At 39.7% G+C, this 23,872-nt stretch overlaps 1 protein-coding gene across 2 annotated transcripts in view; it reads left to right on the top strand.

Moving 5' to 3' along the window:
* The window catches only part of TIAM2 (TIAM Rac1 associated GEF 2), an 89,007-nt gene that overhangs the window by 4,798 nt on the left and 60,337 nt on the right, over positions 1-23,872 (top strand). For both annotated transcript variants that reach the window (XM_085055796.1, XM_085055794.1), the window contains exons 3-8: positions 3,516-3,951; positions 7,806-7,978; positions 8,997-9,221; positions 18,641-18,826; positions 19,796-19,942; positions 23,012-23,074. In XM_085055796.1, coding sequence (XP_084911922.1) covers positions 3,516-3,951; positions 7,806-7,978; positions 8,997-9,221; positions 18,641-18,826; positions 19,796-19,942; positions 23,012-23,074 — 1,230 coding nt within the window. The remainder of the gene's footprint in view (positions 1-3,515; positions 3,952-7,805; positions 7,979-8,996; positions 9,222-18,640; positions 18,827-19,795; positions 19,943-23,011; positions 23,075-23,872) is intronic.

Here is a 23,872-nt window from a genome sequence, read left to right as displayed (position 1 = left end):
GATGTCAGTATTGCTGGCTACATTAGTTGTTCTTTCCTATTTTTTAATCTGTAATAATTTATTTAAAGGGAGAAATGGTATCTTTTCTTGGCCTGTGTTTTTGGGGCTGTACAGAGTCTCCTTGGTCTCCTGTGTTAAGATTGGAAGTCTATTTCCTTTTCATTTTGGCACCCTTCCTCTACAGCCGTTTTAAATTATCCATAAACAGTTTTGCATATGGGATATTCCAGAGGAGTCCTTGGCTATGCCTTGTTCAGTTACTTGGATATTTCCTCATGTCTGACTTGATCTGATGTATCCTGGAATTGAGTTTCCCTTTCTAATAATGGTCTTGCATCAAGACTTGCAGTCATCTTTTCCATGACCTAGCTTTCCTTGCATGAGGGCGTCCTAAAGTGTTCCCTCAATGCATCACTGGAACTCTACTGCAGCACATATCTTCATTTAGTTTAATCCGTGCTGAAATGGCATTGTGATGATGCTGTTTCACAATGCATTGTGAGTGAGCTGAAAGGTGTGTGTGATATATGTGAGGCCTGTGGACAGAATTTCGACAGACTTGCTGCACAGCGAGATACTGCTAAAGGAGGTGGTGTAAACTCTGTGCAACCCTTTAACATGGAGGACATTAGCAAATTCTGTGTAAAATGAAAATCCAGCCACCAGACACAGCTACTGAAGAAAGGTTCTTCAATTAAGTAAAATAGCCTCACTACAGAAATAATTTCCGAAATTTTATCACTTTATGAGCCAGAGCCCTTAAGTGTGGTGTAAAAAAAAATTAAAAGAAAAGTACATTGAGTCAACCTCTTTATTTGACTTGAAAACTGGTATTAGATTCTCCGTTTATCTTGGGTCCTAATGAATGTAGCAGGCTGCATTGTTTCCTGTGCTGTTCTTTACAGCTCATTATTACATGCATCACTGTGTCTAATTGGTATCTTATCTTTTGCATTATCTATAAGTATTCCTGAGTATATCTCAAACATTGAGAGATCTCCTTGAATGCAGCTGAGAAGAAACAGTGGTAGTTTTTTATCGTCACTAGATTCAACAGAGTGAAAACCAGCAGAAAGTCACCTGGCAGGGAAACCACCTGGAGCAACAACTCGGGTCAGACCTCTTCAGTGGTGGCAGATATTGCTACGATGACAGCCTCCTCAAGGACCAACAGAGACTGCCTGACTCTGCCAGTTCAGTTCCTTAAGAAAAGAAAAATATGAGTGATGTTGTCCTGGTGAAGTTTATGTAGTCATTTTGGATTCTTTATCTATTTTCTCTGCTCTGGTACTTCCTCGTTCCTCCCGTTTCTGTGTGTGAGGGAAAAATGTAGGATTTGGGTAGTGGTTGGTCATTGAGAGGTTGCATCCCACCCTTTTCATTAATGTTTGTTGTTCCAGTGGTGGGTCTCCACAACAGACTCTTATGTATTTGCCTATGTCGTGTCTCTTACTAGTGCTTTGGGAATGAAAGAAATACATATTCTTAATAAGCTGTGTACTGCTGTTTTCTAGGGGACACTAGCAGTTCCTAGAGAATACTCAAGCAATTAAAATGCTGAATTTTGGCACACAAATACAGTGACAGTAGTTAAAACAGGGATGGAGAAAGCTTTCAGTCTCCCCCTGAAATGCAGATCGCCAGTGTGGTTGTACAATCTATGTTCTACAGTCGCTTTGTGGCATAAATGCATTACATGCAGGATTATATCCTGGTTTGCCACCCCATGTGCCAATCTTCCTCCCTTTACCATATAAAAACCAGCTAAATGATTGATGTTTAGGGAGTTACTTTTTGACAGCACTGATTAACACTCTGCAATAAGATTTGAGGAAGGTGCCCCTTTACCAGGAGAATTGCATCACCCAACAGTGATCTGAAAATCCAGACCTGAAGTTCAATGCACTATAAGGGAACATGGATTTCAGTTCAGATTGGCTTTTGTAAGGCCATGGCTGGCAGTGTCCTGCTGCTGGAGAAGTAGTTTGTCTGGCATTGCCTGGGAGGCTGTACAATTCCAGTCTTGGCTGCACACCAGAGGTCCTGATGCTATCAAAGCAGAGCACAGCTTTTCCACTGCAGTTTTGAAGAGCATCAAGTAAGAAGCAAAGAAACAAAAACGTAGTTGTTTTCAAAGCTGCTGGTGAGAACAGCTCACAGGAGACCAATGTTTATTTACTTTGTTCTTAGTACAGTAGTCTGTGAGAAAATAAATGCTTTTAGAGAGGCAGCCTAAACTTGAAAGTATAATGGCTTTATTATTACCGAGGGTAATATCTTCACTTCTCGAATCATTTATTATAATCTCTTCTTCTTTCTTCCCTCGCACTTTTACTGCAAAAGGCAACACATCTTTTGTGCTTTAGGTTCTTAAATGCTGGTTGCTTTTAAATAGCATTGGCAGTGCTTGAGTTTGGAAGACAATAAATGGCTTCTGATGGATGGATGGATGGAGGGATGGATGGATGGATGGATGGATGGATGGATGGTGTGGTTCTCAACAGTGAAATTAGTCCAAGGAGCTATATTTTGGGTAGTAGGAAAATCCCTGTCCATCCCTGGAGCCTGGGAGAGTTGGGACCAGTCAGCACATTACTTGGAAAGACTTAAGAGAGAAAAGGTCCAATCTGCCAACAAAGTCCCATGTTGACAAGCAGTGGCAAGAAATGGGCCTACTCAAGCATCCATATCAAAGGCAAAGTTGAAGTCATACCATCAGGCCTGATTATTTAAAATAAAATTAGCCAGCCCTCTCAATCCAAGGGATGAAGTTGCATAGTGCAATTAGGAGAAAGGCCTGTCAGTGCTTGATGGGATAATCAAGCTCTCAGGGTGTTCCCAGCAATTCAGAAAATACACAGCTCTGCAGTCTGGAGGTTGGATTTATGCCAGTCAGCAAGCGTGTCTTTTTTAAAATCACATATTCTTTTAGATTAGGTTTTAGTCAATTGATCAATACTAACAAGCTTAAAATATTCTCAACTTTTGACCTTTTTTTTGTTGGTTAAGCACAGTTTGTATGACAAATAGAAAGTGGAGGTTAAAGTCAGCTTTGCTGTGCTGAAGCTAAACATAGCCACCTTGCACAAATGTGATAGCACCAAAGTATTTAAAATCCTATAATAATAAAGAAACCTGTTGTGATACTTCTTGCTTGTACTCAGATGTAAGCCATGGTGCTTGGGTTACAGCTGGAGGATGTAGTTGTCTCCCAGAATACCTTGGGTTTCAGTACTTCCAGTAGGAGCTCCAGTAGTTACTAGTGAAATTTGAGATTACTCACAGGTGTCAGAGTTAACAAACTGCCCAGACTTAGGGTTTGATGGGGTTCTGCTGAAAAAACTGAATGGTAGCACTGGTGGTGTCAGTTGCTGAGGGAAAGCCTATGATGTAATGGTGGAAAGATGAAGGAACTGGAAGTGGCTAAACATGAAACAAATTTAATTGACAAATGAGGTGTGTCTTTTGATTGTAACTCTGGTGACTAATCACAGATAAATTCCTTTCATGCACAGGAGCCAAAGTGTAAAGATGGGAGTGAATACTTCGACAGCAGAGTGGAAAACTTCACTACAGACACGCTGGCACCATCACAGCTTTCCACTTTACTGTGGTCACCTGGCTCCAGCCATGTCCTGTCCCAGAGAAGTGAGTCCAGCAATGCGGTCAGCAGTGATGCCTTGAGGCAGAACATTTATGAGAACTTCATGCGCGAGCTGGAGATGAGCAGGATGAACTTGGAGAATACAGAGACCTCGTCAGAAACAGAAGACTCCAGTGGCGAGTCCCTTAGCTCCTTGGAGCAGCTGGATTTGTTGTATGAGAAAGAGCAAGGAGTGGTGCGCAAGGCAGGATGGCTGTTCTTCAAACCCTTGGTGACCCTGCAGAAGGAGAAGAAGCTGGAGCTGGTCACACGACGGAAGTGGAAGCAGTACTGGGTCACACTCAAAGGTAAACCACCGTGTTGATCCTTCACCTTGGCTGCAGCAGCTCTTTCCATAGTGTCTCAGCAGCATTTCATTCATGCTGGCTTCTGTTGGCAGGTTTAGGGGATCAGAAAATCACACCTAACTTTGCAAGGTCTACCCACCACTTAAAGTAGAGCATGTGCCTAAGCAGCCCACGGAACTGAGGTGCTGTTCAATGTCTTTGGGATTGCATGTGCAGCCTTGTGTTTCATACCATAGTGGGGAATTGTTTTGTCTGACTTCCTAGTTTGCCTCTTCACATCAGACTGGGGACTTAAAAGATGCTAGTGGATATTTGGAGGTCAAAGACGAAATTGAACCAAAATTTAAGTGTTGGGAGAAGTAGCTGGTACCCAATTCCTTGGTGCAGACACACAGTTACTTAGACTCTGCTATGAAGTTTACTTAAAGATGGGGTAAGTTAATGTAAAAATGTTTAGTTCATTTCTAGCACTTTAAGCGGCAATATAATGAAGAGGTGAATGCCTGGTGGCAGAGCATTTACACAGACAAGTGTGTGGCTCAGAGCAGAAGAAGCTGAAGCAGCAGCAGCAGCAGACGCCCTGTGGTGCCCAAGGCATAGTTGCCATGGACCATTCTGAGGACTTGGAGGTCTCCCTCCTTTCCCTGGGTGGTCTTTCACCCTGCCTGCTCCCTGCATGCCCTAGCTTCCCATCTCCTGCTGCTGCTCCTGTTGTGCAAACAGCCCCATGGGAAGGGAATCCACTCAGAGGATCTGCTGCAGGTGTGATTGTTGTGCTCCATTTATGGCTCAGAGGGTGCTGCAAGAAGTGTGAGGGTGTCAGGAAGTGTGAGAAGGAAAATAATATCTGTTGTGGGGAGGAAGGGAAATTTAATGGGCGAGTTCATAGGCTTTTTTTTTAAATTTTGAATTGCTTCCAAAGGATTTGCCTTTCAGTAAATATAATACTAAGTTAATGAGTAAGGGGCATATCTGGGACTAGAGGAGAGAAAATAACAACTTTCCCACAGGTTGCTCTTTTTAAAATTGTGCATGGGTGTATACCTGAAGAAAAATGAACAGCAAACATCAAGTGCTGGTAGTGTTGTCCTTGATAGTGCTGATTTAAAAGAAGCAAACTTTCTAGAACTAGGTAATTCTGCCTTATAATTCAGAGATTTATTATCAAGGGATCAAAATGTAGGCAGCCTTAACAGTGGAAATCACTTACCCTGATCATCAGATAATGTGATTTATGCTTGCAAGCAGTGTATACAAAGGGAAAAACAGTACCTGAATTCCACCCTCTTATTGTGTGTGTTTGTGTTATGGAGTATGAATATGAGTTTGATCTGCCTCTTCTAAAGTTCAGTTTCTAAACAATCCTATCTCAAAACTCTAAACTGAAATATGTTATATACTAGTAGTTTGTGCATTTCTGGGAAGATGAGGCTCTGGCGAGGAGTTTAGGCGCTTCGTGTTCATTTTTTTTTCTATAAATTGGCTTATTGGTGACCTTGAATAAGTTGTGTCCCTTCTTACCACCCACATTTGTGCAGCTACAAAAAAGGAATAATAAAATCCTTTGTAAAAAGATTTATTAACTTCTAACATTGTTAAGTGTTAGATACCATGCTTTTTACTTCAGTGATTGATATGGCTGCATTCATGGTAGAGAGTCACTTCCGCTTTGTTAGCAGTTTTAAATATACATTCCTCATTTCCTTGATCTCCTACCTTTATTGTCCTGTGGAGACTTCTGATGCCAAAGTAAACTTTCCTGTCTGGATATCAAGACATAGTTCTGTTTTCATAATATGCTATATCAAGATCAAGGCAATTGCTTTGTTTCTCTTTATACAGGTTTTTGAATAAATCTGTATTTAATTTGTTCTTGAAGTTTAAATAGCCAAGATATTTTAAAGCATGACTTAAAATAGCCACATATGTAAATGGAGAACAGCATGTTTCTTTGCACTCTGTTGAGATGTGTTTAATTATAAATATGCAGAAAGCTTATAACCATCTGGTTACCTGCCAGACTTAAAAGTATACATGTGCTGAGGCCTCTGCTTCACTTTCGGGGCCATCAAGACCTGAGCCTGACTAGTAACTGGGTACCAAGAGGAACTCTCTTTTTCATCTCTCCTGTCCAGTTAGTTTACTTTAACAAGGGAAATTGCTTTCCCATTGCCCTCCCCCTTCAGTTCAAGTTTTAATTAAAATACTTGGGCAAGAATCAGTCCCAGTGGGTCTTACAGAGCTTATGAAACTAGCTATTTCCAGGGATCACTGAACTTAGCTCAAAGGTATACCAGAGATGCTATACACCCAGGCATACATGCATGCCCTTCAAATTTTATTATTTAATTAGATATAAACTCTCAGGATAAAATATGACTTATCTTCAGTTAGAGCAAATAGGGGAAATATGAGAGTTTAAAATAGAACTTAATACGCACTTTCCTAAAATGCAGAAGTGGAAGTGGTTGTATGTTGCTGCTGCTGAAGCTGAATACAAGAGAAGTTTTGCTGGTTTAGCTAGCCCTGTTATGTTCAAATGCCATTTCTGATATGCAGAGTGCAACAAACCATGTCCTTTTTTCCGGCTGCAGAGATCTCTAAGTGTTTCAGTGGCTTAAAGAAGATAAAGTGAGGGCTGCCCAAGGGAAAAGACAGGACAAACTCTTTAGGATTTTTTCTTACCCAAAATATTCTGCCAGTCAGTTTGGACAGTAATAGGAAAAGGTGCACTTACATAGTTTAGAGCTATTTCTATGTTTTAGATTCCTTACTCTGAAAGCTTTTCAATCAACAGATGATTTGATCAGAAATCGATGTGTTTCCGTTTGTAACAATATTTTAGAAGTGCAGTTCAGTCCGTGACCCCTTGAACAGGCAGATTGGTGTGTCTCAGAGGACAGGGGCTTATAACATGAGGCAGGAAGGAGAGGCTGTACGGGATGGAGGGGACAGGCCCTTCTTGAGCCAGCTTCACTGCCAAAGGCAACATGGCACTGCAGTCATACTGCTGTGGGCTAGGATCAAGTGTCCTCTGCTGGGATCAAGTCTCCTCTTCTGTCCTCCAGAAGTAATTCCACTTGTTAGGCTCGGGATTGTCATCATCAAGGATGAAATTTGTTTTCTGGATGCAAGCTTCATACCTTAGATATTACACTATTTACAAGACTAAACATGCTCAAACTCAGCCCATTTAAACTGTTTTAAGTTACTCAGAATTGTCTGTGTCTCCAATTTTCAGCTAGATTCAAGGAAAGCGGGTTTAAATTTGAGAAGTTTATTCACTAAGCATGTTGTATGAAGAAAAAGATTCTGCAAATATTTTAAAAACACGTACAAAGGTTTCTTAAATGGCTGTTATGAGAGAGTTGGTTCAATTTAATAAAGAAACAGAAAAGCTGATTTAACTAAGCAGGAGTTAATCTCTCCAACATACCTTAACATTTTAATAGGCTGAGTTTATTGATCGAATATTGTGGGTCAGAAGGGACCTTTAGTCCAACTCCCCTGCCATTGGCAGGGACATCTTTCACTCAACCGGATTACTCAAACCCCATCCTACCTTAACCCTTAGATGCTTCCATATTGAGGTGTCCTGATTTATTTATTAAGTCCATAGATGTTTATTGTGTCCCTATTAGATGTCTGTTTCAACTTCTCATTGGCAAATTCATCCTTAACTTTGCCTGGTTTTCTGTGTTGAAGATCTTCCTTTTCTGTCTGTTTCGAAAGAGGAGCAGAACTGATGTTCCCTGCCTCTGAAGGGTGTCTTAATTCACAAAAACATTAATATAATGTTGGGAGATCCATAACTCATTTTCTCCTTATGTTTTTTTTCCCTCTGAACTGGAAAGGTTGTACTCTACTGTTTTATGAGACCTATGGAAGGAACTCAGTGGAGCAGAGCAGTTTGCCTCGGTACGCTCTGTTTGCAGAAGACAGTATAGTTCAGTCTGTTCCAGAACATCCCAAGAAGGAAAATGTGTTCTGTCTCAGCAATTCTTTCGGAGATGTCTACCTGTTTCAGGTAACAGGATGCATGCGTAACTTTGTGGTTGTTTCCATTTTAGGATGTGTTTATGAGTCTGCACAGGTATCCATATGATTGTATATACACACGCACACACACATCATGCTTGTGCCTTTGACTTGAAAATAATAACACAACTGCCCTATTGCATTACACTGTTATAATACCAAGTGTATGAAATGAATTCAAGTATTCCACTAGTTGGCTCAGTCAGTTATGGTTCAGAAACAAAAAGAACAAGGATCACAAATCTTCAGGAAACTCTGGGTGCCTGGTTGATCACAAGCTTCTAAAAAATTAACTTTATTATCAAGGTTTTTCACATCCATTAGCATTCCATCCTTACAGAATGGCGTGTTCAACCCTGAATCTGCTGGCCACAGAGAGTTTGGTTGAGCAAGATACTCAAGAGCTAAAAATAGTCAAAATACCTTGGCTGCTCAAGTGCACTACTGGAAATGTTAATAAAGAACAATATTATGTGGAACTGCCTGCATAGAAACATGTTGATTCATAGGCACACTTGTACATATCTCCAGAGATACTTTGTGCAGATTGCATTCTCTTTGCTTCAATGTCACCTCTCCTCTAACTTTGCACTTTTTAAGGAAGCAAATACCTCTCTTCAGAACCTCACATATAAAATCTCTGCTGTTGCAACAGTGAAACTTTGTCTTTGGCATCTGGTAGGGTTTACTTTAATTATCTGGAGGAATGAAAGATGCAAGTTACATCTTTCCCACAGCTTACATGGCTCTTGTGCTCCTGGGGCTTTCAGACCTTGCAGGTCTAAGAAGCAGAAGCTGAAGGTTGGAGACAAATCATGACAGAGTGCAGGAAAATCTCACACTTCCTTTATTTACACAGTTCTAAAGAAAACCTTTTTTCAATTGGTTAAGATAAAGCACCTAGGATGACAGTGAACCCATCAAGCACTTCATGTCCTAGAGCTGTTGATTTTCTTATTTTATTCTCTTATCTGCTCATAATGTTGCACCATTGATTGGTTTCACAGGCAACAAGCCAGACAGATCTGGAAAACTGGGTTACTGCCATACATTCAGCCTGTGCTTCCCTCTTTGCGAAGAAACTTGGGAAAGAGGACACTGTCAGGCTGCTGAAAAATCAGACCAAGAGTCTCTTCCAGAAGATTGACATGGATGGCAAAATGAAAAAGATGGCGGAGTTGCAGCTCTCAATTGTTAGTGATCCAAAAAACAGAAAGGCCATAGAAAATCAGGTAAACAATTTTTTTATTAGAGCATATTTGTTATTACATCTTGCTTTGGTCTCTATTTGTGCTTTCTAGGCCTGAGAATAATTGTCTTGGGGGTAGCTGGCATTGTGGCTGTAATTACTGCGAGGTTTCTAGAGTAATTCAGAGGAGTGCAGAAGGTAGGATCCTCAAAGCCAAGCATCAGACTGGTCTGTTTTATGAGCACAAAGCTATTTCTTTTCTCTTCTGTGAAACTGTAATTAATTTTCACTGTTTTATGATATACTTTACTGTTAATAATATCTAGCTGTTACATTGCGTACCACAGAATATACAGTATGTTCTGTGAATAATTTTTGTATTGCAGAAGAGATTGAAGAGTAGGTACTAGGCAATATTGTCCTGCACCTTAAGACAGGATATGAAGAATACTTAGTCCTTCCTCCAGCTTTATTTGTAGAGTTGCAGACAAAACCATGTGTTTCCAGTTGAAATTTAGCCATGACTAATGATCACCTGATGGTCTGTATGGTGGTGAACAAACATGAAGCCTTACTCTGCTCTCGCTTCTAGCATGTGAACCAGGAATCACTCGGGTGATATTTTATGGAAGTACATTTTGCAGTGTTGATGTCTTGCCCATGCCCCCAGTTTTGCAGGTAGCAACTGGCAGAAGATGCTTTAATTATTTAGACATGCTTAGTGTTCAGGCAAAGACCTCACTACCCATGGCCTCTTGTGTACTAAACTTGTCTAGTATTTTAGCCTAAATAAGTCCGTGGATGGAGATTGCTGTATCTTTAATTTTATTAGCCATTTACAAAAAAGTTCTGATAATTTGAACTCATTGACTGGTCTTTGAGAACCCATCCCTACCTGCCTTTCCAGTCAGAGCAACTGTTCCTCTGTCAGTACTTCATGCTGCATATTATGGCCCCTTGAGTACCAAATGAAGTTTATTTCCTTTGAACCAGTACTGCATAATTATTTTTGTTTGGTTAGTGAAACACTTGTAATTTCAGAGATTTGATGCGTATAATATTTAAAATTCTTACTCTACTGGCTTGGACTCTGTGAAAAGTAGACTGGCTGGTACTGACTTCACTGCCAAGCTCTTGTGGCACACTTGAGTCTGAAGCTGTAAGAGCAGAGTTCAAATAACAAGCAGATTTGTGTAGGGATTTGTGGTGCTGATGTTCATAACCCCTTTGAGTGCTCAGATGTTCATAATTTATTTCCAGGTCACTTTATTTCATGGTCCAGAGCTGAGTGAGGTGAATGGAGGAGGAAAAATGTTAAGCATCCTTTTATTGCAGAGGGCTTTGAGACCTAGAAGAATATACAGATTTCTATAGCTGTCTAGTGCTTGTAACATGTGATGCACTGAGGGAAAATTCTGATGTATATTAACTTAATTTATTCCTCCCTCAGGTATTCCTGTTAGTATTTCATCTAGAGTCATCTGAAGAATATTAATGATCTATCTTAATATCTGCTAATTAGATGTTCTGTCCTTGAAGAACTGTCAGTGTTTTCCAGCTTTGGCAGAAGTTGGCTTCATTCTGTAGAGCTGAAATCCATCTCTAGGGCTGCAGAAAATTTATTCCTGTTAATCTTCTGTCTATGTGTGTCTTAGAAGATTGAATGGGGGTAGACCATTGATACAAAGGATGAAATGGATCATTGCAAACATCCAGTAGTTAGCAAAAAATAAATTAATAGCAAGACTTTTCTCCATTCTTGATCCCTTTGATCTCTTTAAAATATCTCCTTACAGTTGCCTAAGGTTTGCTGGCAAAGTCCCTTCAGAGAAAAGTTGATAGATAACTGGGTTTCGTAATCTTTTAATTTGTTGTCTCAGATAAGCTTTTGCGAAGAAAAAGAAAAATCTTAATGTAATTAGTAACGAAGAATTCTTAGTATACTTAGTAAGCTAATGACTTTGAGAAAACATTATTCCTGAGGGAATAGTTTGCATATATGTAGCTGTAGTTGTTTAGTAACTGTGGTTGTTTAGTTGTCCTTTTGCCTATTTTGAGTAACAAGAGAATCTAAATTCTGGTTTTGGTTTTGTGTAAATTTGATGGTGTTTCAATCATGTGGCACATATGATTCCTCCATGCTGAGGTACATAGTATTGCCAATACTGTAGTTCATAAGCATGCCCTGCATCCTATGCTGGAAATCTTCACTGGCAATTTATTTTGGGAAGTCAGTGGAAATAGTGTGATTGACTTCAGAAGTACCATGGTGGTTTTTCATGTAGAAAGACTTCTTTTCACTGGGGAATTATCTTGGAAACTCTGTTTTCTATTGTAGCCTTTCTCTTTTTCCTTCCTCTTCCTCAGAAAAGCAACCACCAAACCTCAACTTGCTCTTTTCTTTCACATCTGCCTTGACTTAAAACCAGTACTTCTCTGCTGAAGACTTAATAATTCTCAGGGCTTTACAAGCAAGCAGAACCTTTTCTTGTTTCACATATTACCACCACCTGAAAGGCAGTTGTACTAAGGAAACCTGGACTTCTAAAGTTGCTATAAATATTTTGATATACTTACATGCTTCTTTTTGGCATCCAGCAAATGGACTGGAGAAGCTCATGTGATACTATCTGGCAAATTTTGTGAATTTTGAAGGCAATCAACTGATAAAACCAATGCTAAATAAAAGTGCAAACAACAAAAACAACAAAAAAAAAGACCAGGAAAATGTTGTTTTTCTAGAGAAATTGTTGTTTTATAGACTTGATGCTATCAAACTGGTTGGGAAATGTTTTCAGTCATGTGGCTTATATGAACGATTCTCTCCATCTGGGTTTACTTGTCCAATAATAATAATAATAATAATAATAATAGACTTTGTAAATGTTAAAGAGAAATTGGTAGCCCTTCACGTAGCTGTGGGTAATGCTGGTCAGTTTAGAAGAGATCAATGAAGCATCTGCAAGAGCAGTGTACATACAGCAGCCACTGCAGTGTGGCTGGAAATCTGAAGACTGCACGTGCTACCTACAGCCACGTATGTTTTTATTACTATGTGAAATAAGTATGTTGTATGTGATGGTATTCTCCCAACTTGTAACTTCTCCCCTAAAATGAAGAGAATTAGGACAAAAAGTAGCAAGTTTGAAAATCTCCCAATGCTGAGATGAATTTCAAAGCCTTTCTTTGAAAAGATTTTAGCTTTCCTAGATGTTTAATCTCCTAGAGAAACCGCAGTGTTTACTGTGAATATGGAGCCCTGTCGAACTGTGAGTGAAAGGGATTCTTAGCATTTATTCAGAGCTCTTTTAACAAAATATTGCACATTAAATCAGAAGTGGAGCTGCCTCTGCCTGCAGAACTGGTTTTAATGGGGTGGAAAATTTATCACGCAAGAGAGGGCACTGCTGCCCTGGGTGTAATTGTTTATGTACTTGGTACATAAGTCTATCCTGATGTCTCACTTTAGAACAATAGTATGATTAACAGTTGCTTGAAAGCATTATGGAGTTTTGTCTTCAAATTTTAATATGTTGGTATAATCATGTTTTCCAAGCTATTCAGAGACTTCTGATGTGATTCATATTTTCTCTGCGTATGATTCTTAACTTTTCAGAGGGTTAGGAATATGTGTATTTAATTGCAGACACTGAGACAGTGAAGCATTAATGAGAAGAACAGGCACATGCTTGGAGATTTTTTTTGTAAGTTTTCATATGTGTCCTCCACCTAAAACTAGTTGGTCTATTTATTCTGGGTAGTCATTAAATCCATTAATACCTTTCTTCTTTCTTCCTTTCCCTGTAGTGGTCTTAAGCTTTTTACAAAAAGCATAATTTCATTTCTTTGTTTTTAAAATTTACTTGATTCTTTCTCTTTTCTCTCTCATTTGAAGGAAGATGATTGGAATAGGTCTGGGAATTTATTCTTCAGGCTCCACAAAAGCCAAATTTCATGTCTTGACTTTCTATAAAGCATCTGATGAAATATTTTCTGACATTGAGATCCAAATTCTCAACAACACTCAAAGAGCATCTTTTTGGGGAACTTTGCTAGCACATGCCAGCATTGCTGCAAACAAATTCAACTGGAATCTCAACACATAGTAACTTTTCATTCTTCCATATCCTCTTAAACTGAAAAAAACCCCAACATTGTCCAGGCTTGTTAGAACAGATCTTCAATTTGTGTGGTCTTTGAACTGGCTAAAGCAGAGCTCTGCATTCTGAGAGACTGATTCAATTTCTTTCCAGGTGTTACTCTCCAGTAAGGATGGTCCTTCCCTACATCATTAGCAAAATACTTCTCTTTAGTAGTAGTAGACTGGGAGTGAAGTGAGTAGGCAGACAAAGTTAGGGGAGATCATCTCCATTCTCTCGGCACTGTTGTTACTGTTTTGCAGATGGGTGATTTTCCCTCTTTGTTTTGCAAAGACTTAGCATAAAATAATGCAAAATGAATGTGGAGTTGCATAGCATTATCTCATACAATGGAGCTGGTGAGGAGCGTGTGCAGAAAGGGCTGGTGGTCTGGGTTCTGGGGAGGGGCAGCTGAATAATAAAATTCAGTGGCTTCCTTACTTACATCCCTAGCTATAGACATACATGTGGTACCACCAATTTCAATCGGATTATCAACAAGATGTAAATCGGGTACACATGTGTGCACTTTTGTGCTATCACTGGTATTGGGAATAAGATTTCCTCTATCTATTTTGGTTAGAAATTATGAAAATTCTGTTCTTCCAATGAAACCAAAAAGATTACATTTATTGTAAAAAAAACTCCATTGTTTTGTTATTTCAGGAAGATTTCTTAACCTCTTTTAAGTCACATGCAGAATGAAGAATAAAGTGTTGTTAATTGCACATGAGTGTTGCTGTACTCTATTACAATGCCTTTTTTATTTCTTTAAACTAAAATTTATGATAGCATCTCAGTAGTGTTTTTTAAAGTAATGGAATTTCTGGAAGAGTGATGTTTTTACTTCTTCGAGTTCTCTTTAGGAAGTAATGACAATAAAAATCTGTTCCTTGTCCCCAGAAACCAAGTGACTCATTTTTCCAGATGGATACAATACGAATTGTGTCTGAGAACCAGGGACTGGAATGCTAAGAGTTTGGTGTTGTTTGTAATGTGGTTGAAAAGCTGTACATATAAAATAGGAGCAGAAGTTTCCTTTCAATCCACAGGGTTCTCTATATCAGCTTGCAGGGAGACTTTCCATCTGGAAATAAGATATTGTGTAGGGAAAAACTGAGAATTTTTATTGCGATAGATAGTGAATTGTGTCAGCAAGGCCCTCGTGCTTCTGTCTGGTATGAAAACTACTTATAAATAAAATCAATTTTTGAGGCTTAAGCACTGAGAGAAGGTCCTCCTTCCTGTGCATATTTTCTTTTGTGCTGCTTTGAATAGGTGCCAAGTCAAAAGCTGGTGTTTTGTTATCAGGTGAGCTGACCAGGAAGTTTTTTCCATCCTTCTTCTAGGTCCTTGAAGTATTGTTACATTGATTTGATATGGTGTCATTTCTGGCCTGACTTTACACCATTCACACACTGGTTTGGGTTTTATTATACTGAGCTCTTTCTTCTTTGTACAGAACACGTGTTTGAAAGTGGGACAGTTCCTCCTCAGCCCCCCAGAAGATAGGGTTTGCACTGTAGTGTATGAAGGACAAGGAGCCAAGGGCAATCCCTGAGCTTTGCTGGGGCTGCTGGGGCTTTTCCTTTTGCAGTTTGCAAACCCCAAACCTGTTCCTGCTGAGGTGCTGATCCCACTGTAAATGTTACCTGCAGATAGAACTATAGAGCATGTAGGAGCTATGCATCCCCAAATCTCCTGCTGCAAACCATTGGCCTCTATATATTTATCCCTTGCTTTTCCCAAGCTCCCACTTTAAAGTTTAGCTATAGAAAACCTAGCAGGGCTATTGACCTGAGAGAGACCTGCTTTCAAGCAACTTCCTTTAGCTCCTCTGTGCGTGATTTAAAATGTAATTAACTTGCAACTCTCTCTTAGTGTCTGAACAGATTTTTCACTAACCTGGAGGAGAATCGACTATTTATGTTCTGAAAATGATCATTGCTGCTGAAGTACTGCCAAAAGTACCGTGCTGATGTTCCTTTGTGTGTTAACTCTCAATAACTCATTCCTGCACTCAGTCTTTGATGCAAAACTTATCCCCTCACATAATTACGGTCTTGTCCTGGCACCACGTTTCCTTGCATGAGTTCTCCTGCTGGCCCAGGCTGAATAATTCTCAAGGTTTCCCACATTTTACTCCTTTTTATCTCTGTACCACAGCTTCCTTTTTCACTCTACCTTACAGGATCCTACTAGGCTCAATATATTTATTTGGGTGGCCCCTCCTTGCCTTTCTCCCAAGCTCTTTCATGCTGCCACTAAACCGAGAAATCCTTGCCTAACATTTGCCTGGACTGACAATGACATCCTCCCTTTCCTCCGGAAAAAACATTTAATGCTTTCACGTTTCTCACGTGCTCGCTTGTCTTGGTGTGTGTCACTTCAGGCCATATCTCTTACCTCTATTCAGACTCACTTTGTGCTGTTGTTACCCTTTGTCACCCATTCCTGCTCCCACAGCTGTCTGCTGAATCCACTTTTTCCTGTGTGCTTTCAGGCACAATTCAAAAGGGCTGTTTTCTCTGTGCATGATGAAGTTAAGTCCTTGAGCCATCTTTCGGGTAGTCCACCCACGTGGGGCAGAGATTTGCCTCACACAATAGCAAAATAGGGATTGCAGCAGTGAGTCTGCAGGCTGTAAATTAACTTCATGGACCAGGTCATACTGTGCTTTGATGTTGTTGCTTTTTTTATTTGTGTGCTTCTCCCGTTTAGTCTTCAAGAATATAAATCTCTAGGAAGAATTATCATAGTTTAAAAGGCTTAGACAAATAGCAGCTGGTATTGGTTCATGGTCTCCAATTGGTTCCAGACATCCCTGGTTTTGATAAGACTACAAGACAATCCCAGAAATTCCTTGCCTACCGCTTTTGCTAATGCCATTAAATGTAACATTGTGATTACCGATGCTTTTGGAGCTGATTAGCTAGTATCCTGTGTGACTGCTAAACATTGTAATTTAATTATTTCTTCAGAATGCTCCCATGTTGTACCCTACTCCCCCTTCTTAGATTATCTTTATTTTAAAATACAGTTTCATGCAAATGTTTAATGGGGATTTTGAAGAAGGCCTAAGACACACAAGGATGCCTGTGCTCAGCCTGTGTTCAATGAGGACAGGATGCTCCACTCCGGCAGTGCCCAGAACAAGACTTGCTCTGTTCTTGAGCTATTAAAAGTTGACTTGGCTCTGTACCCACAGAGGTGTCATCTCGAAGGGAAAGACATTACCTGAGCTTGTAGCTTTTGGCTTTGTGAAAAGCTGACAACCATGTTTTCATTCTAGTTGGATGTTGACACAGAGAAAGAGCTCATCTCACAATCTCCTATTGGAGTCGTCCCATGCGTAAAGTACTGGCAAGCAGAGAAATGCTCTGTGAGAAGTGTCTGAGAGCACAAAGAAGAAAGAAAAAAAAAACCCAAAACAAAAAACCCCAAAAAACCAAAATGCAAGGAAGAGAAAAGATTATTCTTTCAGGAGTGCAGACAATGTGTGTTTGAAATGCCTGTGATGAGAGATTAGACACAGCATCTTTGTTATGTGTTTCTCTGTCCATTTTCACTAGACTTCCAAGAACTGATCTCATGATAAGCTTTTGTAAATTCTCTCTTTTCTTTTTAATAGTCATTCTTTGAAAAATCTTTCAAGTGTACTGTAAATTACAATTTTGCATTCATACCTGTACAAAATGATATATTGTCTTCCATTTCTTCACCTTTCGCACCAAATAAGATTTACCTCTTATTTCCAAAAGTAACTGATGCCACAATTTGTGAGTGCATGTATAAAGAAGCTGGATTAGGTAAGGTCTTTGTCAGCTGTAGCACAAACCTTACTTCTTCTACTTCTTCCACTTACTTCTTCTACTTGCCCTTTCATCCCTTACTTCTTAATTCTTGAAAGTAAAGCGGCCAAATACTTGTTTACTTCTTGAAATATTTGGCAGCATTATAAGGAAACTGAACTGATTTCGCTTCTAAATGAGCCTAAAGGGCATAGTCCACCTGAGGTTTTTATATTTGTCAGCTTGTTTCCCAAGTCACAAAGGTGCTTTTCCCAGCCTTGGCTAATCCCAGTGTGAGGTGACAGTGTCCTGTACACGTGGGGACGGGCAGCGTGTGCCAGCAGAAGGTATGAAGCCAACGCTGGTTATAGAAAACTTGATGAACTTTCTCCACAGCCCTAAACCACGTGTTGAACAGGCAGTGTTCAGTGACTGGAGCTGACATTGGAAGATTAGTATTGTCAGGGGATTTCAACAGTCTTCAGTACAGGATCTTGGTGTACCTTGACCTGGTGGACATGCCTTTTCTGCCTTCCCACATATCAATGTGCCTGGTGCCTTTTTTATTTCTACTACCTATAGGTATTAATGTATGCTGTATGTTAATTGTATAATCTGCAGGGCAGATTTTTGCTGCAACTACCAGTATGCAAGTTGGGGAAATGAGGAGCAAAATTTTACTTTGGTGCAGTGCACAAGAATATGTGTTTAAATGAGTGTGAATACGTTTGGTTAAATGAGTATGTATCTACACAAATACTTAAAATCTGTCATCTAAATGTTGATTCAGAGCTTTGTCTAGCAAATATTTGAGTCTTCAATTTCCTAATTTTACACTGAAATTGGATTAAATTGTTAGATCTTCGTGTACCTGTGCTAGATACATTTTAAGAATTGCATATTTACATTCCTGCTTTTGCTCCAGTAGTTTTTATTGGTTCCATGTAGCTGTTTTTGCAGTGTGCCTGAGTGTAATCGTGTCTTCCCCTATCAGAACAAGAACCATGAGTATTGTCTCCTGTTTACTGTTAGAGGAGCCATAGGATGGTAGTAAAGAAAGAACAGAACCTACCGCTGTAGCTACTTTGTTTTGCATGGTGTGTTAGCATAGCTGTTCTACTTTGCTTTCAGCCAGACAGCTACACAATCTAAGCTAAAAAACCAAGACTAATTTCCAAAAAGGAGGGGGTGGTGGGAGGGAAGAGAGGGAAAAAAAGGAAAAAGCCTTTGTGAGCCACAGGGTTGTGTTTTTATGTAACTGTTTTTGTGGCTATCAAACTACCCGAAGTTCACGGTATGTTCATCTTGTCAGTATGCGTTTAAGACCACCAGCTTTGTTTTATTTCAAGTCATCTTTTGGGTTGATGTAACACAATATGACTGAATGTGTTTTGGCAGGGAATAACTAATCTAATCCATATACTGCCAGATGAAAGCAATTTACTATGGGTTTGGGGAAGAGCTCGAAGTTTCAGTGCAGCCCACAAAGACATTTTCCCCCCATTTAATTGTCCCTTTTTATATCTAAACAGATCCAGCAATGGGAGCAGAACCTGGAAAAATTTAACATGGACCTTTTCCGAATGAGATGTTACCTATCCAGTTTGCAAGGCGGGGAGCTCCCAAACCCAAAGAGCCTTTTGGCTGCTGCCAGTCGTCCTTCAAAACTGGCACTGGGGAGGCTCGGCATTTTCTCTGTCTCATCCTTCCATGCACTGGTAAGTCTGAATGCACTCTCAGGGGTGCGTTACACAAAAACACCATGTGCTTAGATATGGAATTGAGCTGGAATAATACATGGCTGCACCCACATCCATTGCTCAGGCAGCCCTGTTCCCTTCTCACCCTTTTTGCCTGTTCCTTGACTGCAAATAAATTTTCTTCTACAGGATATAGTCATGGCTTTTTTTTTTTTTTTTTTTTTTTTTTTTGGCCCCAAAGGACTCCAGACTTGGAGTCGCTCCTAAAAAGGAAGTATTCTTAGAATAGGCTAAAACTAGAGACAATTCAAAATTATATGTTGCTTTTTTAAGAACTGTGGGCTGTGTTTGTAAAGAAGAATGAGTGAGATCCTCAGCTGCTGTAACCTGTTGTCACCCCGTTGGCTTCAAGGGAAGTGCAGCAGTAGCAGGTTTGCCTCTGCTCTTTAACCTTGGCAGGGCTGCAAGGCTGATCTTGGCAGAGAGGGCTGGACCACATCTGCTGCATGGGAAGTCTGAATAGTAGTACTGAAAGTCCTGTCAAGGAATGTGTTTCTCTCTGCCACTGTTTTTATCTGTGTGGTTTGTGCCATTCTTTGTTAATAACTCAATGCCATAGCGCATTTATCTCCTATGTGGCAATTTGGAGTCTGTCTTCCTCTAGCAATTTCATATCTGAATGATAGGTTATCATTCTTCTTCAGAGCCTTTTCATTAGTTTCTTTTGTTTTACAGAGCAATATTTTCTCAGTTCATCCCTTCTTATGACTTCTAATTTTGCCCCATGACAAAAAAATATGCTGCTACTCCACTGGAATACTGAAACAAGCATTACTGCCGAAAGTTTAAAACATTGTCTTTGCACTTTGGCATGTTGCATTGAGGTGAACTGAAATAACCCTCATTTGATACCTCAGGTTCAAATAACTGTCAATATTTTGCTGTTATGAGAGTGGTACAGGATGGTCTGTCTCTGTGTTTGAATAGATCTGCTCCAGGGATGAAGCTGCTCTCAGGAAACGTACCCTGTCTCTGTCGCAAAGGGTTCGAAATAAGAAGGGTTTATTTTCTTCCCTGAAAGGACTGGACACATTGGCAAGAAAAGGAAAAGAAAAACGACCTTCCATAACTCAGGTAGATCTTATTTGCTGGGGATATCACAGAATGGCTTGTTTCTTCTGAGATTCATCCTGCAAGGTGCTGTTGGTGCACAGGGCAGAAGACATCTGTCCATCAAACCTGCACCCAAGGTTTCAGTAGGTGTGGCAAACTTGCAATGCAATCATCACTTGTGAAGAGTATATATCTAATTTGGGGTTTTTTTTGTGATAAATAAGATTGGTGAATGACAGGTTTTGACCCAGTAATTAAATCATCGTCAGCATAAGACCATCAGGTTTGAATTTATAACAAAACTTCTCTTCTGGCACATTGCAAACTGTTGGGAAGTGGGGTTTCTTTCAAGACTCTTTCACGAGTCTGTGTTTTCCCAATAAAAGCTCAGTTATATGTGAAACAGAAGTTTGCTGCCTTTCCCTGAACAAAGGGTAATAGGAGCAGAGACACTTCTTTACAGTGAGGCAGAAGCTACAGAGGTATACTCTCACTGAGAACACTACTGTTTTCACTAGCCTCTGACATGTCTGCTCTTACTCCTGCCAAACAGTGTTTTATGCGTTGTTCATTAGGTGACCTTGCTCCTGTTGTTCCCTGGCCCTTGTATATTGATTTTAGTAGTCAAAAGATCTATGATCAGCACTTGAAAATTGGCTGTTCTTGCATGTCTGGTAGTCTGTTGTGGAATATTTAAACAAGCGTATCTGTCCATGTCCTGCAATAGACACAGAGTTGATCCAACAGATTCAGTGTAGCAAAATAACACATCAGGATTTTCTGGTCTAATGGTTTGTATTTTTAATAGGTAAATATCTGTGTGTTACACTGGCATTAAACATCTATCTGCCTGTTAACACTTTCAAGCATATTGATTGAGATCTGTTAGCATGGTGAAATTGATTATTAAAACTCAAGTCTGTCTTACAAAGAAGGAACTAAAGTAGAAATTTTCCCTAGGTCATCCTCCTCACGTAATTTCCCCTGTGTTCCCCAGCAGCTGAGTCTGGTCTGCGAGCCCTGCACCCTCTATTTCTTTATTAATGTGAGCCCTGGGGGAAGGAATGTTATGCCCTTTAGCTCTGTTTGCAGCAGAGCTGATACCTCACACTGCTCTTAACTTGGTAATATGTCTTCTCATATGCTTTATAGCCCGTGAAGGGGATTCTGTGGAGCTCAGGGACAGGGAATCTTATGTCTGTGGCAAGGAGAGGAGGCTCCTGCTGCCCTCCCAGTGCTTTTCTTAGCAGAGAGAAGGGAGCCCTATCACAGGCTGAGGTGCCTCCAATGCAGGATGTCTTCACCCTTGTTCCAAACCTTACAAACCAAGCTGCCCCAAAAATGTTTTCATTTTCATACATGAACTGGGATTCTTGATTTTTTTCCTTTTTTCTTAATTAAACATCCATCGGTACAATTAAGGAAATGTAAATGTTGAGAGTTGCCCATAAAAGTGAGGAATTTTTATGGGCATGGCTTGAAAATTGACCCATGAACCTTGAAGATGGCTGAAAAAAGAGCCACTTCCTTGTTCAGACTCATGTACGTGCACATAATTCTACATCAAAATCAGAATAGGCCTGAGGATGACTTTCTTGTCTCTTTCAGCCAGCTGGGTTAAGCAGAGAAGAGGAGATTGCTTCTCTGGTCATTGTGTTGAGAAGTTTCTGTCAAACAATAGACTTAAAAAGTTTTGCATTCTTGGACATAAGTTCATTTGACTGTAGCTGGTATGTTTTAATCTACAGTACCCTAGCTTCAAAATCAGATAGTATATTCTTGAACATCATTGTGTCAGAGAAGTTTTTAATTTTATCTTGTTTATTTTTATGGCATTAATAAAAAATGTTCAGAGTTTCTGTGCTGGGAAGCTTTCGTAAACATTAATGAAGTGGCTTGGTCTTCCACAGATCAGTTAATAAAACTGCACTGTAGCAGATGGGTGATGTCTAGGCTCACATTATCCTCAGTTTCTTAAATGCTTATCTGCTTTCGTATGTCTAAATGGTGAGCTGTTTTGAGAAATCATAAGCAATAAAATACTTTGATTGTGTCTGTGGGTGAGACAAGGAAGTTCAGAATTGGTGCCCTTTATTTGCATTGGCAGAAACTGGACTTTGTATGAAATCTAGAGAGAGTTTGTTGTTGTCTTAGATTATCTGAAAGGCTTTTGCTAATACCAAAACCCCCTGAAAGCTCAAATGTAAGTCTGGTATTGTCTTGATTTGTTGACTTCAGAAGGAGTTTAAAAAACACTAGTTAAATTTGCAATTTAGGAGGGCAAAGTTATTACTTGCAAATCTCAATGTCATGTATAAAGTGTATAGATCCATCCATGTGTTTATACCAGCCTTATCACCAAAATATCTGATTGTATCCTTAGCCATTTAGTAGATTAAAAAAAAAAAATAAGCCTAGCACCTTTGTGAGATTCCAGTAGTTAAATTTCCAAAACATATGGGCAATGTACATCTCAGGTCCTGCTTTCATCACTTCCAAAGCAGGCACAGTAGTCAGCTACTTGTTACTTAATAGTGTGGGGTTTGGGTCAAGTATGCTTCTAAAGCTAAGCTAAAAGTTTCAATTAATAGTGTCAAGAAAACTGCTTGGTTAGAAAAGATGAAAAACTGTAGGGTGGGAGGTTTTAGAAACCAGGAACAGTGACTTGAAATAGTTCCTTGAAATCATGATGAGATTTGTAGCTCTCCCTAACAGTCTCATGAAGGGTGAAACTTATAATTCTAGTGTAGTGCATGATTTGAAAGTAAATTACTTTAATCTTATTACTAACTAGTACATAGGAAAAAACAAGGACATGTTTTATACATATTTGAATCTGACTGTGCATGTAGCTTAAGAGAGAAAATCTGCTTAAATTTTCTTTATGTAGAGAGAGTTGTATTTCTTTATTAATTCTAGTCAGAATAAAGCAATAAAAACCACAAAAAGGTTCCTGGAGCTTATCAGGTTGATATATATTTATTAATTTAGTTTTCTTTCCTATTTTTTCAAAGGATTTACCCAAAACAGATAAGAAGTAAAGGTGTTTATTTGTTTAACCTACTGATTTATCTGTAATATTTTCAATAGGTTTTTGATTCAGCAGGAGGACATGGATTTGCTGGTGTCCAGAATTCAGCCAGCTCTGCTGAGGTAAGATATGCCTGTTCTCATTCTGCATCATCATGTTTTAAATTCCGGGATACTTTTCTCTAAATGTATGATGGGGCTGGTTCAGAGACCCCAAAGAGATTAATAAAATGTATTTATAGTTAGATGACAGGATTATAATTCTGCTAATGAAACCACTTTAACATAAGTTTCTAAGCATCCATGGTAGTCTTTAAAACACAAAACCAAACCCCTAGAAACTTCTCCATGCACTAAAGTCTCTCTGAGAGAGACTTGGGGCTGAGCTTGTTTGAAAGCATCCGTCACAGTATGGCAAATCATAGGGTGGTTTGGACTGGGAAAGACCTTTATACATCATCTAGTCCAACCTCCTGGAATAAACAGGAAAATCTTCAACTAGATCGGGCTGCTCAGAGTCCCATTCAATCTGCTCTTGATGGTTTCCAGGGATGGGATGAAAGCCAAGGTGTATTTTACCCCTTTGTCTACTTCGACAGAAGCTCTGTATTTTGAGTTTTAAAGCAATAGAATCTATGTAAGTTCTGTGGACCATCGCATCAGAGAAGTGAGATTTAATATAAAGCTGGAGATTGCCCAAGTAAAGGAAGAGGATGCAGCATCCCCTCAGCAGAATTACACAGTAAATAGCTGTGATTGATGCTTTCTGATGCCCAGGAGGAGGAAATCTGCTGCTTGAGCCTGCCTGGCCTCAGTCAGGGTCCCTCTCCATCCCTGCAGCCTCCCTGGGGGATAGTGTTGCTGGCCCCCAGTCTGGAATCAAAGGAGGTCATTCCAAAATCTGTAACTGCATACATGTAG

Source organism: Lichenostomus cassidix, chromosome 3, assembly GCF_008360975.1.
Source record: "Lichenostomus cassidix isolate B80296 chromosome 3, HeHo_3.0, whole genome shotgun sequence".
NCBI lineage: Eukaryota > Metazoa > Chordata > Aves > Passeriformes > Meliphagidae > Lichenostomus > Lichenostomus cassidix.
This window is presented reverse-complemented; position numbering and strand designations above follow the sequence as displayed.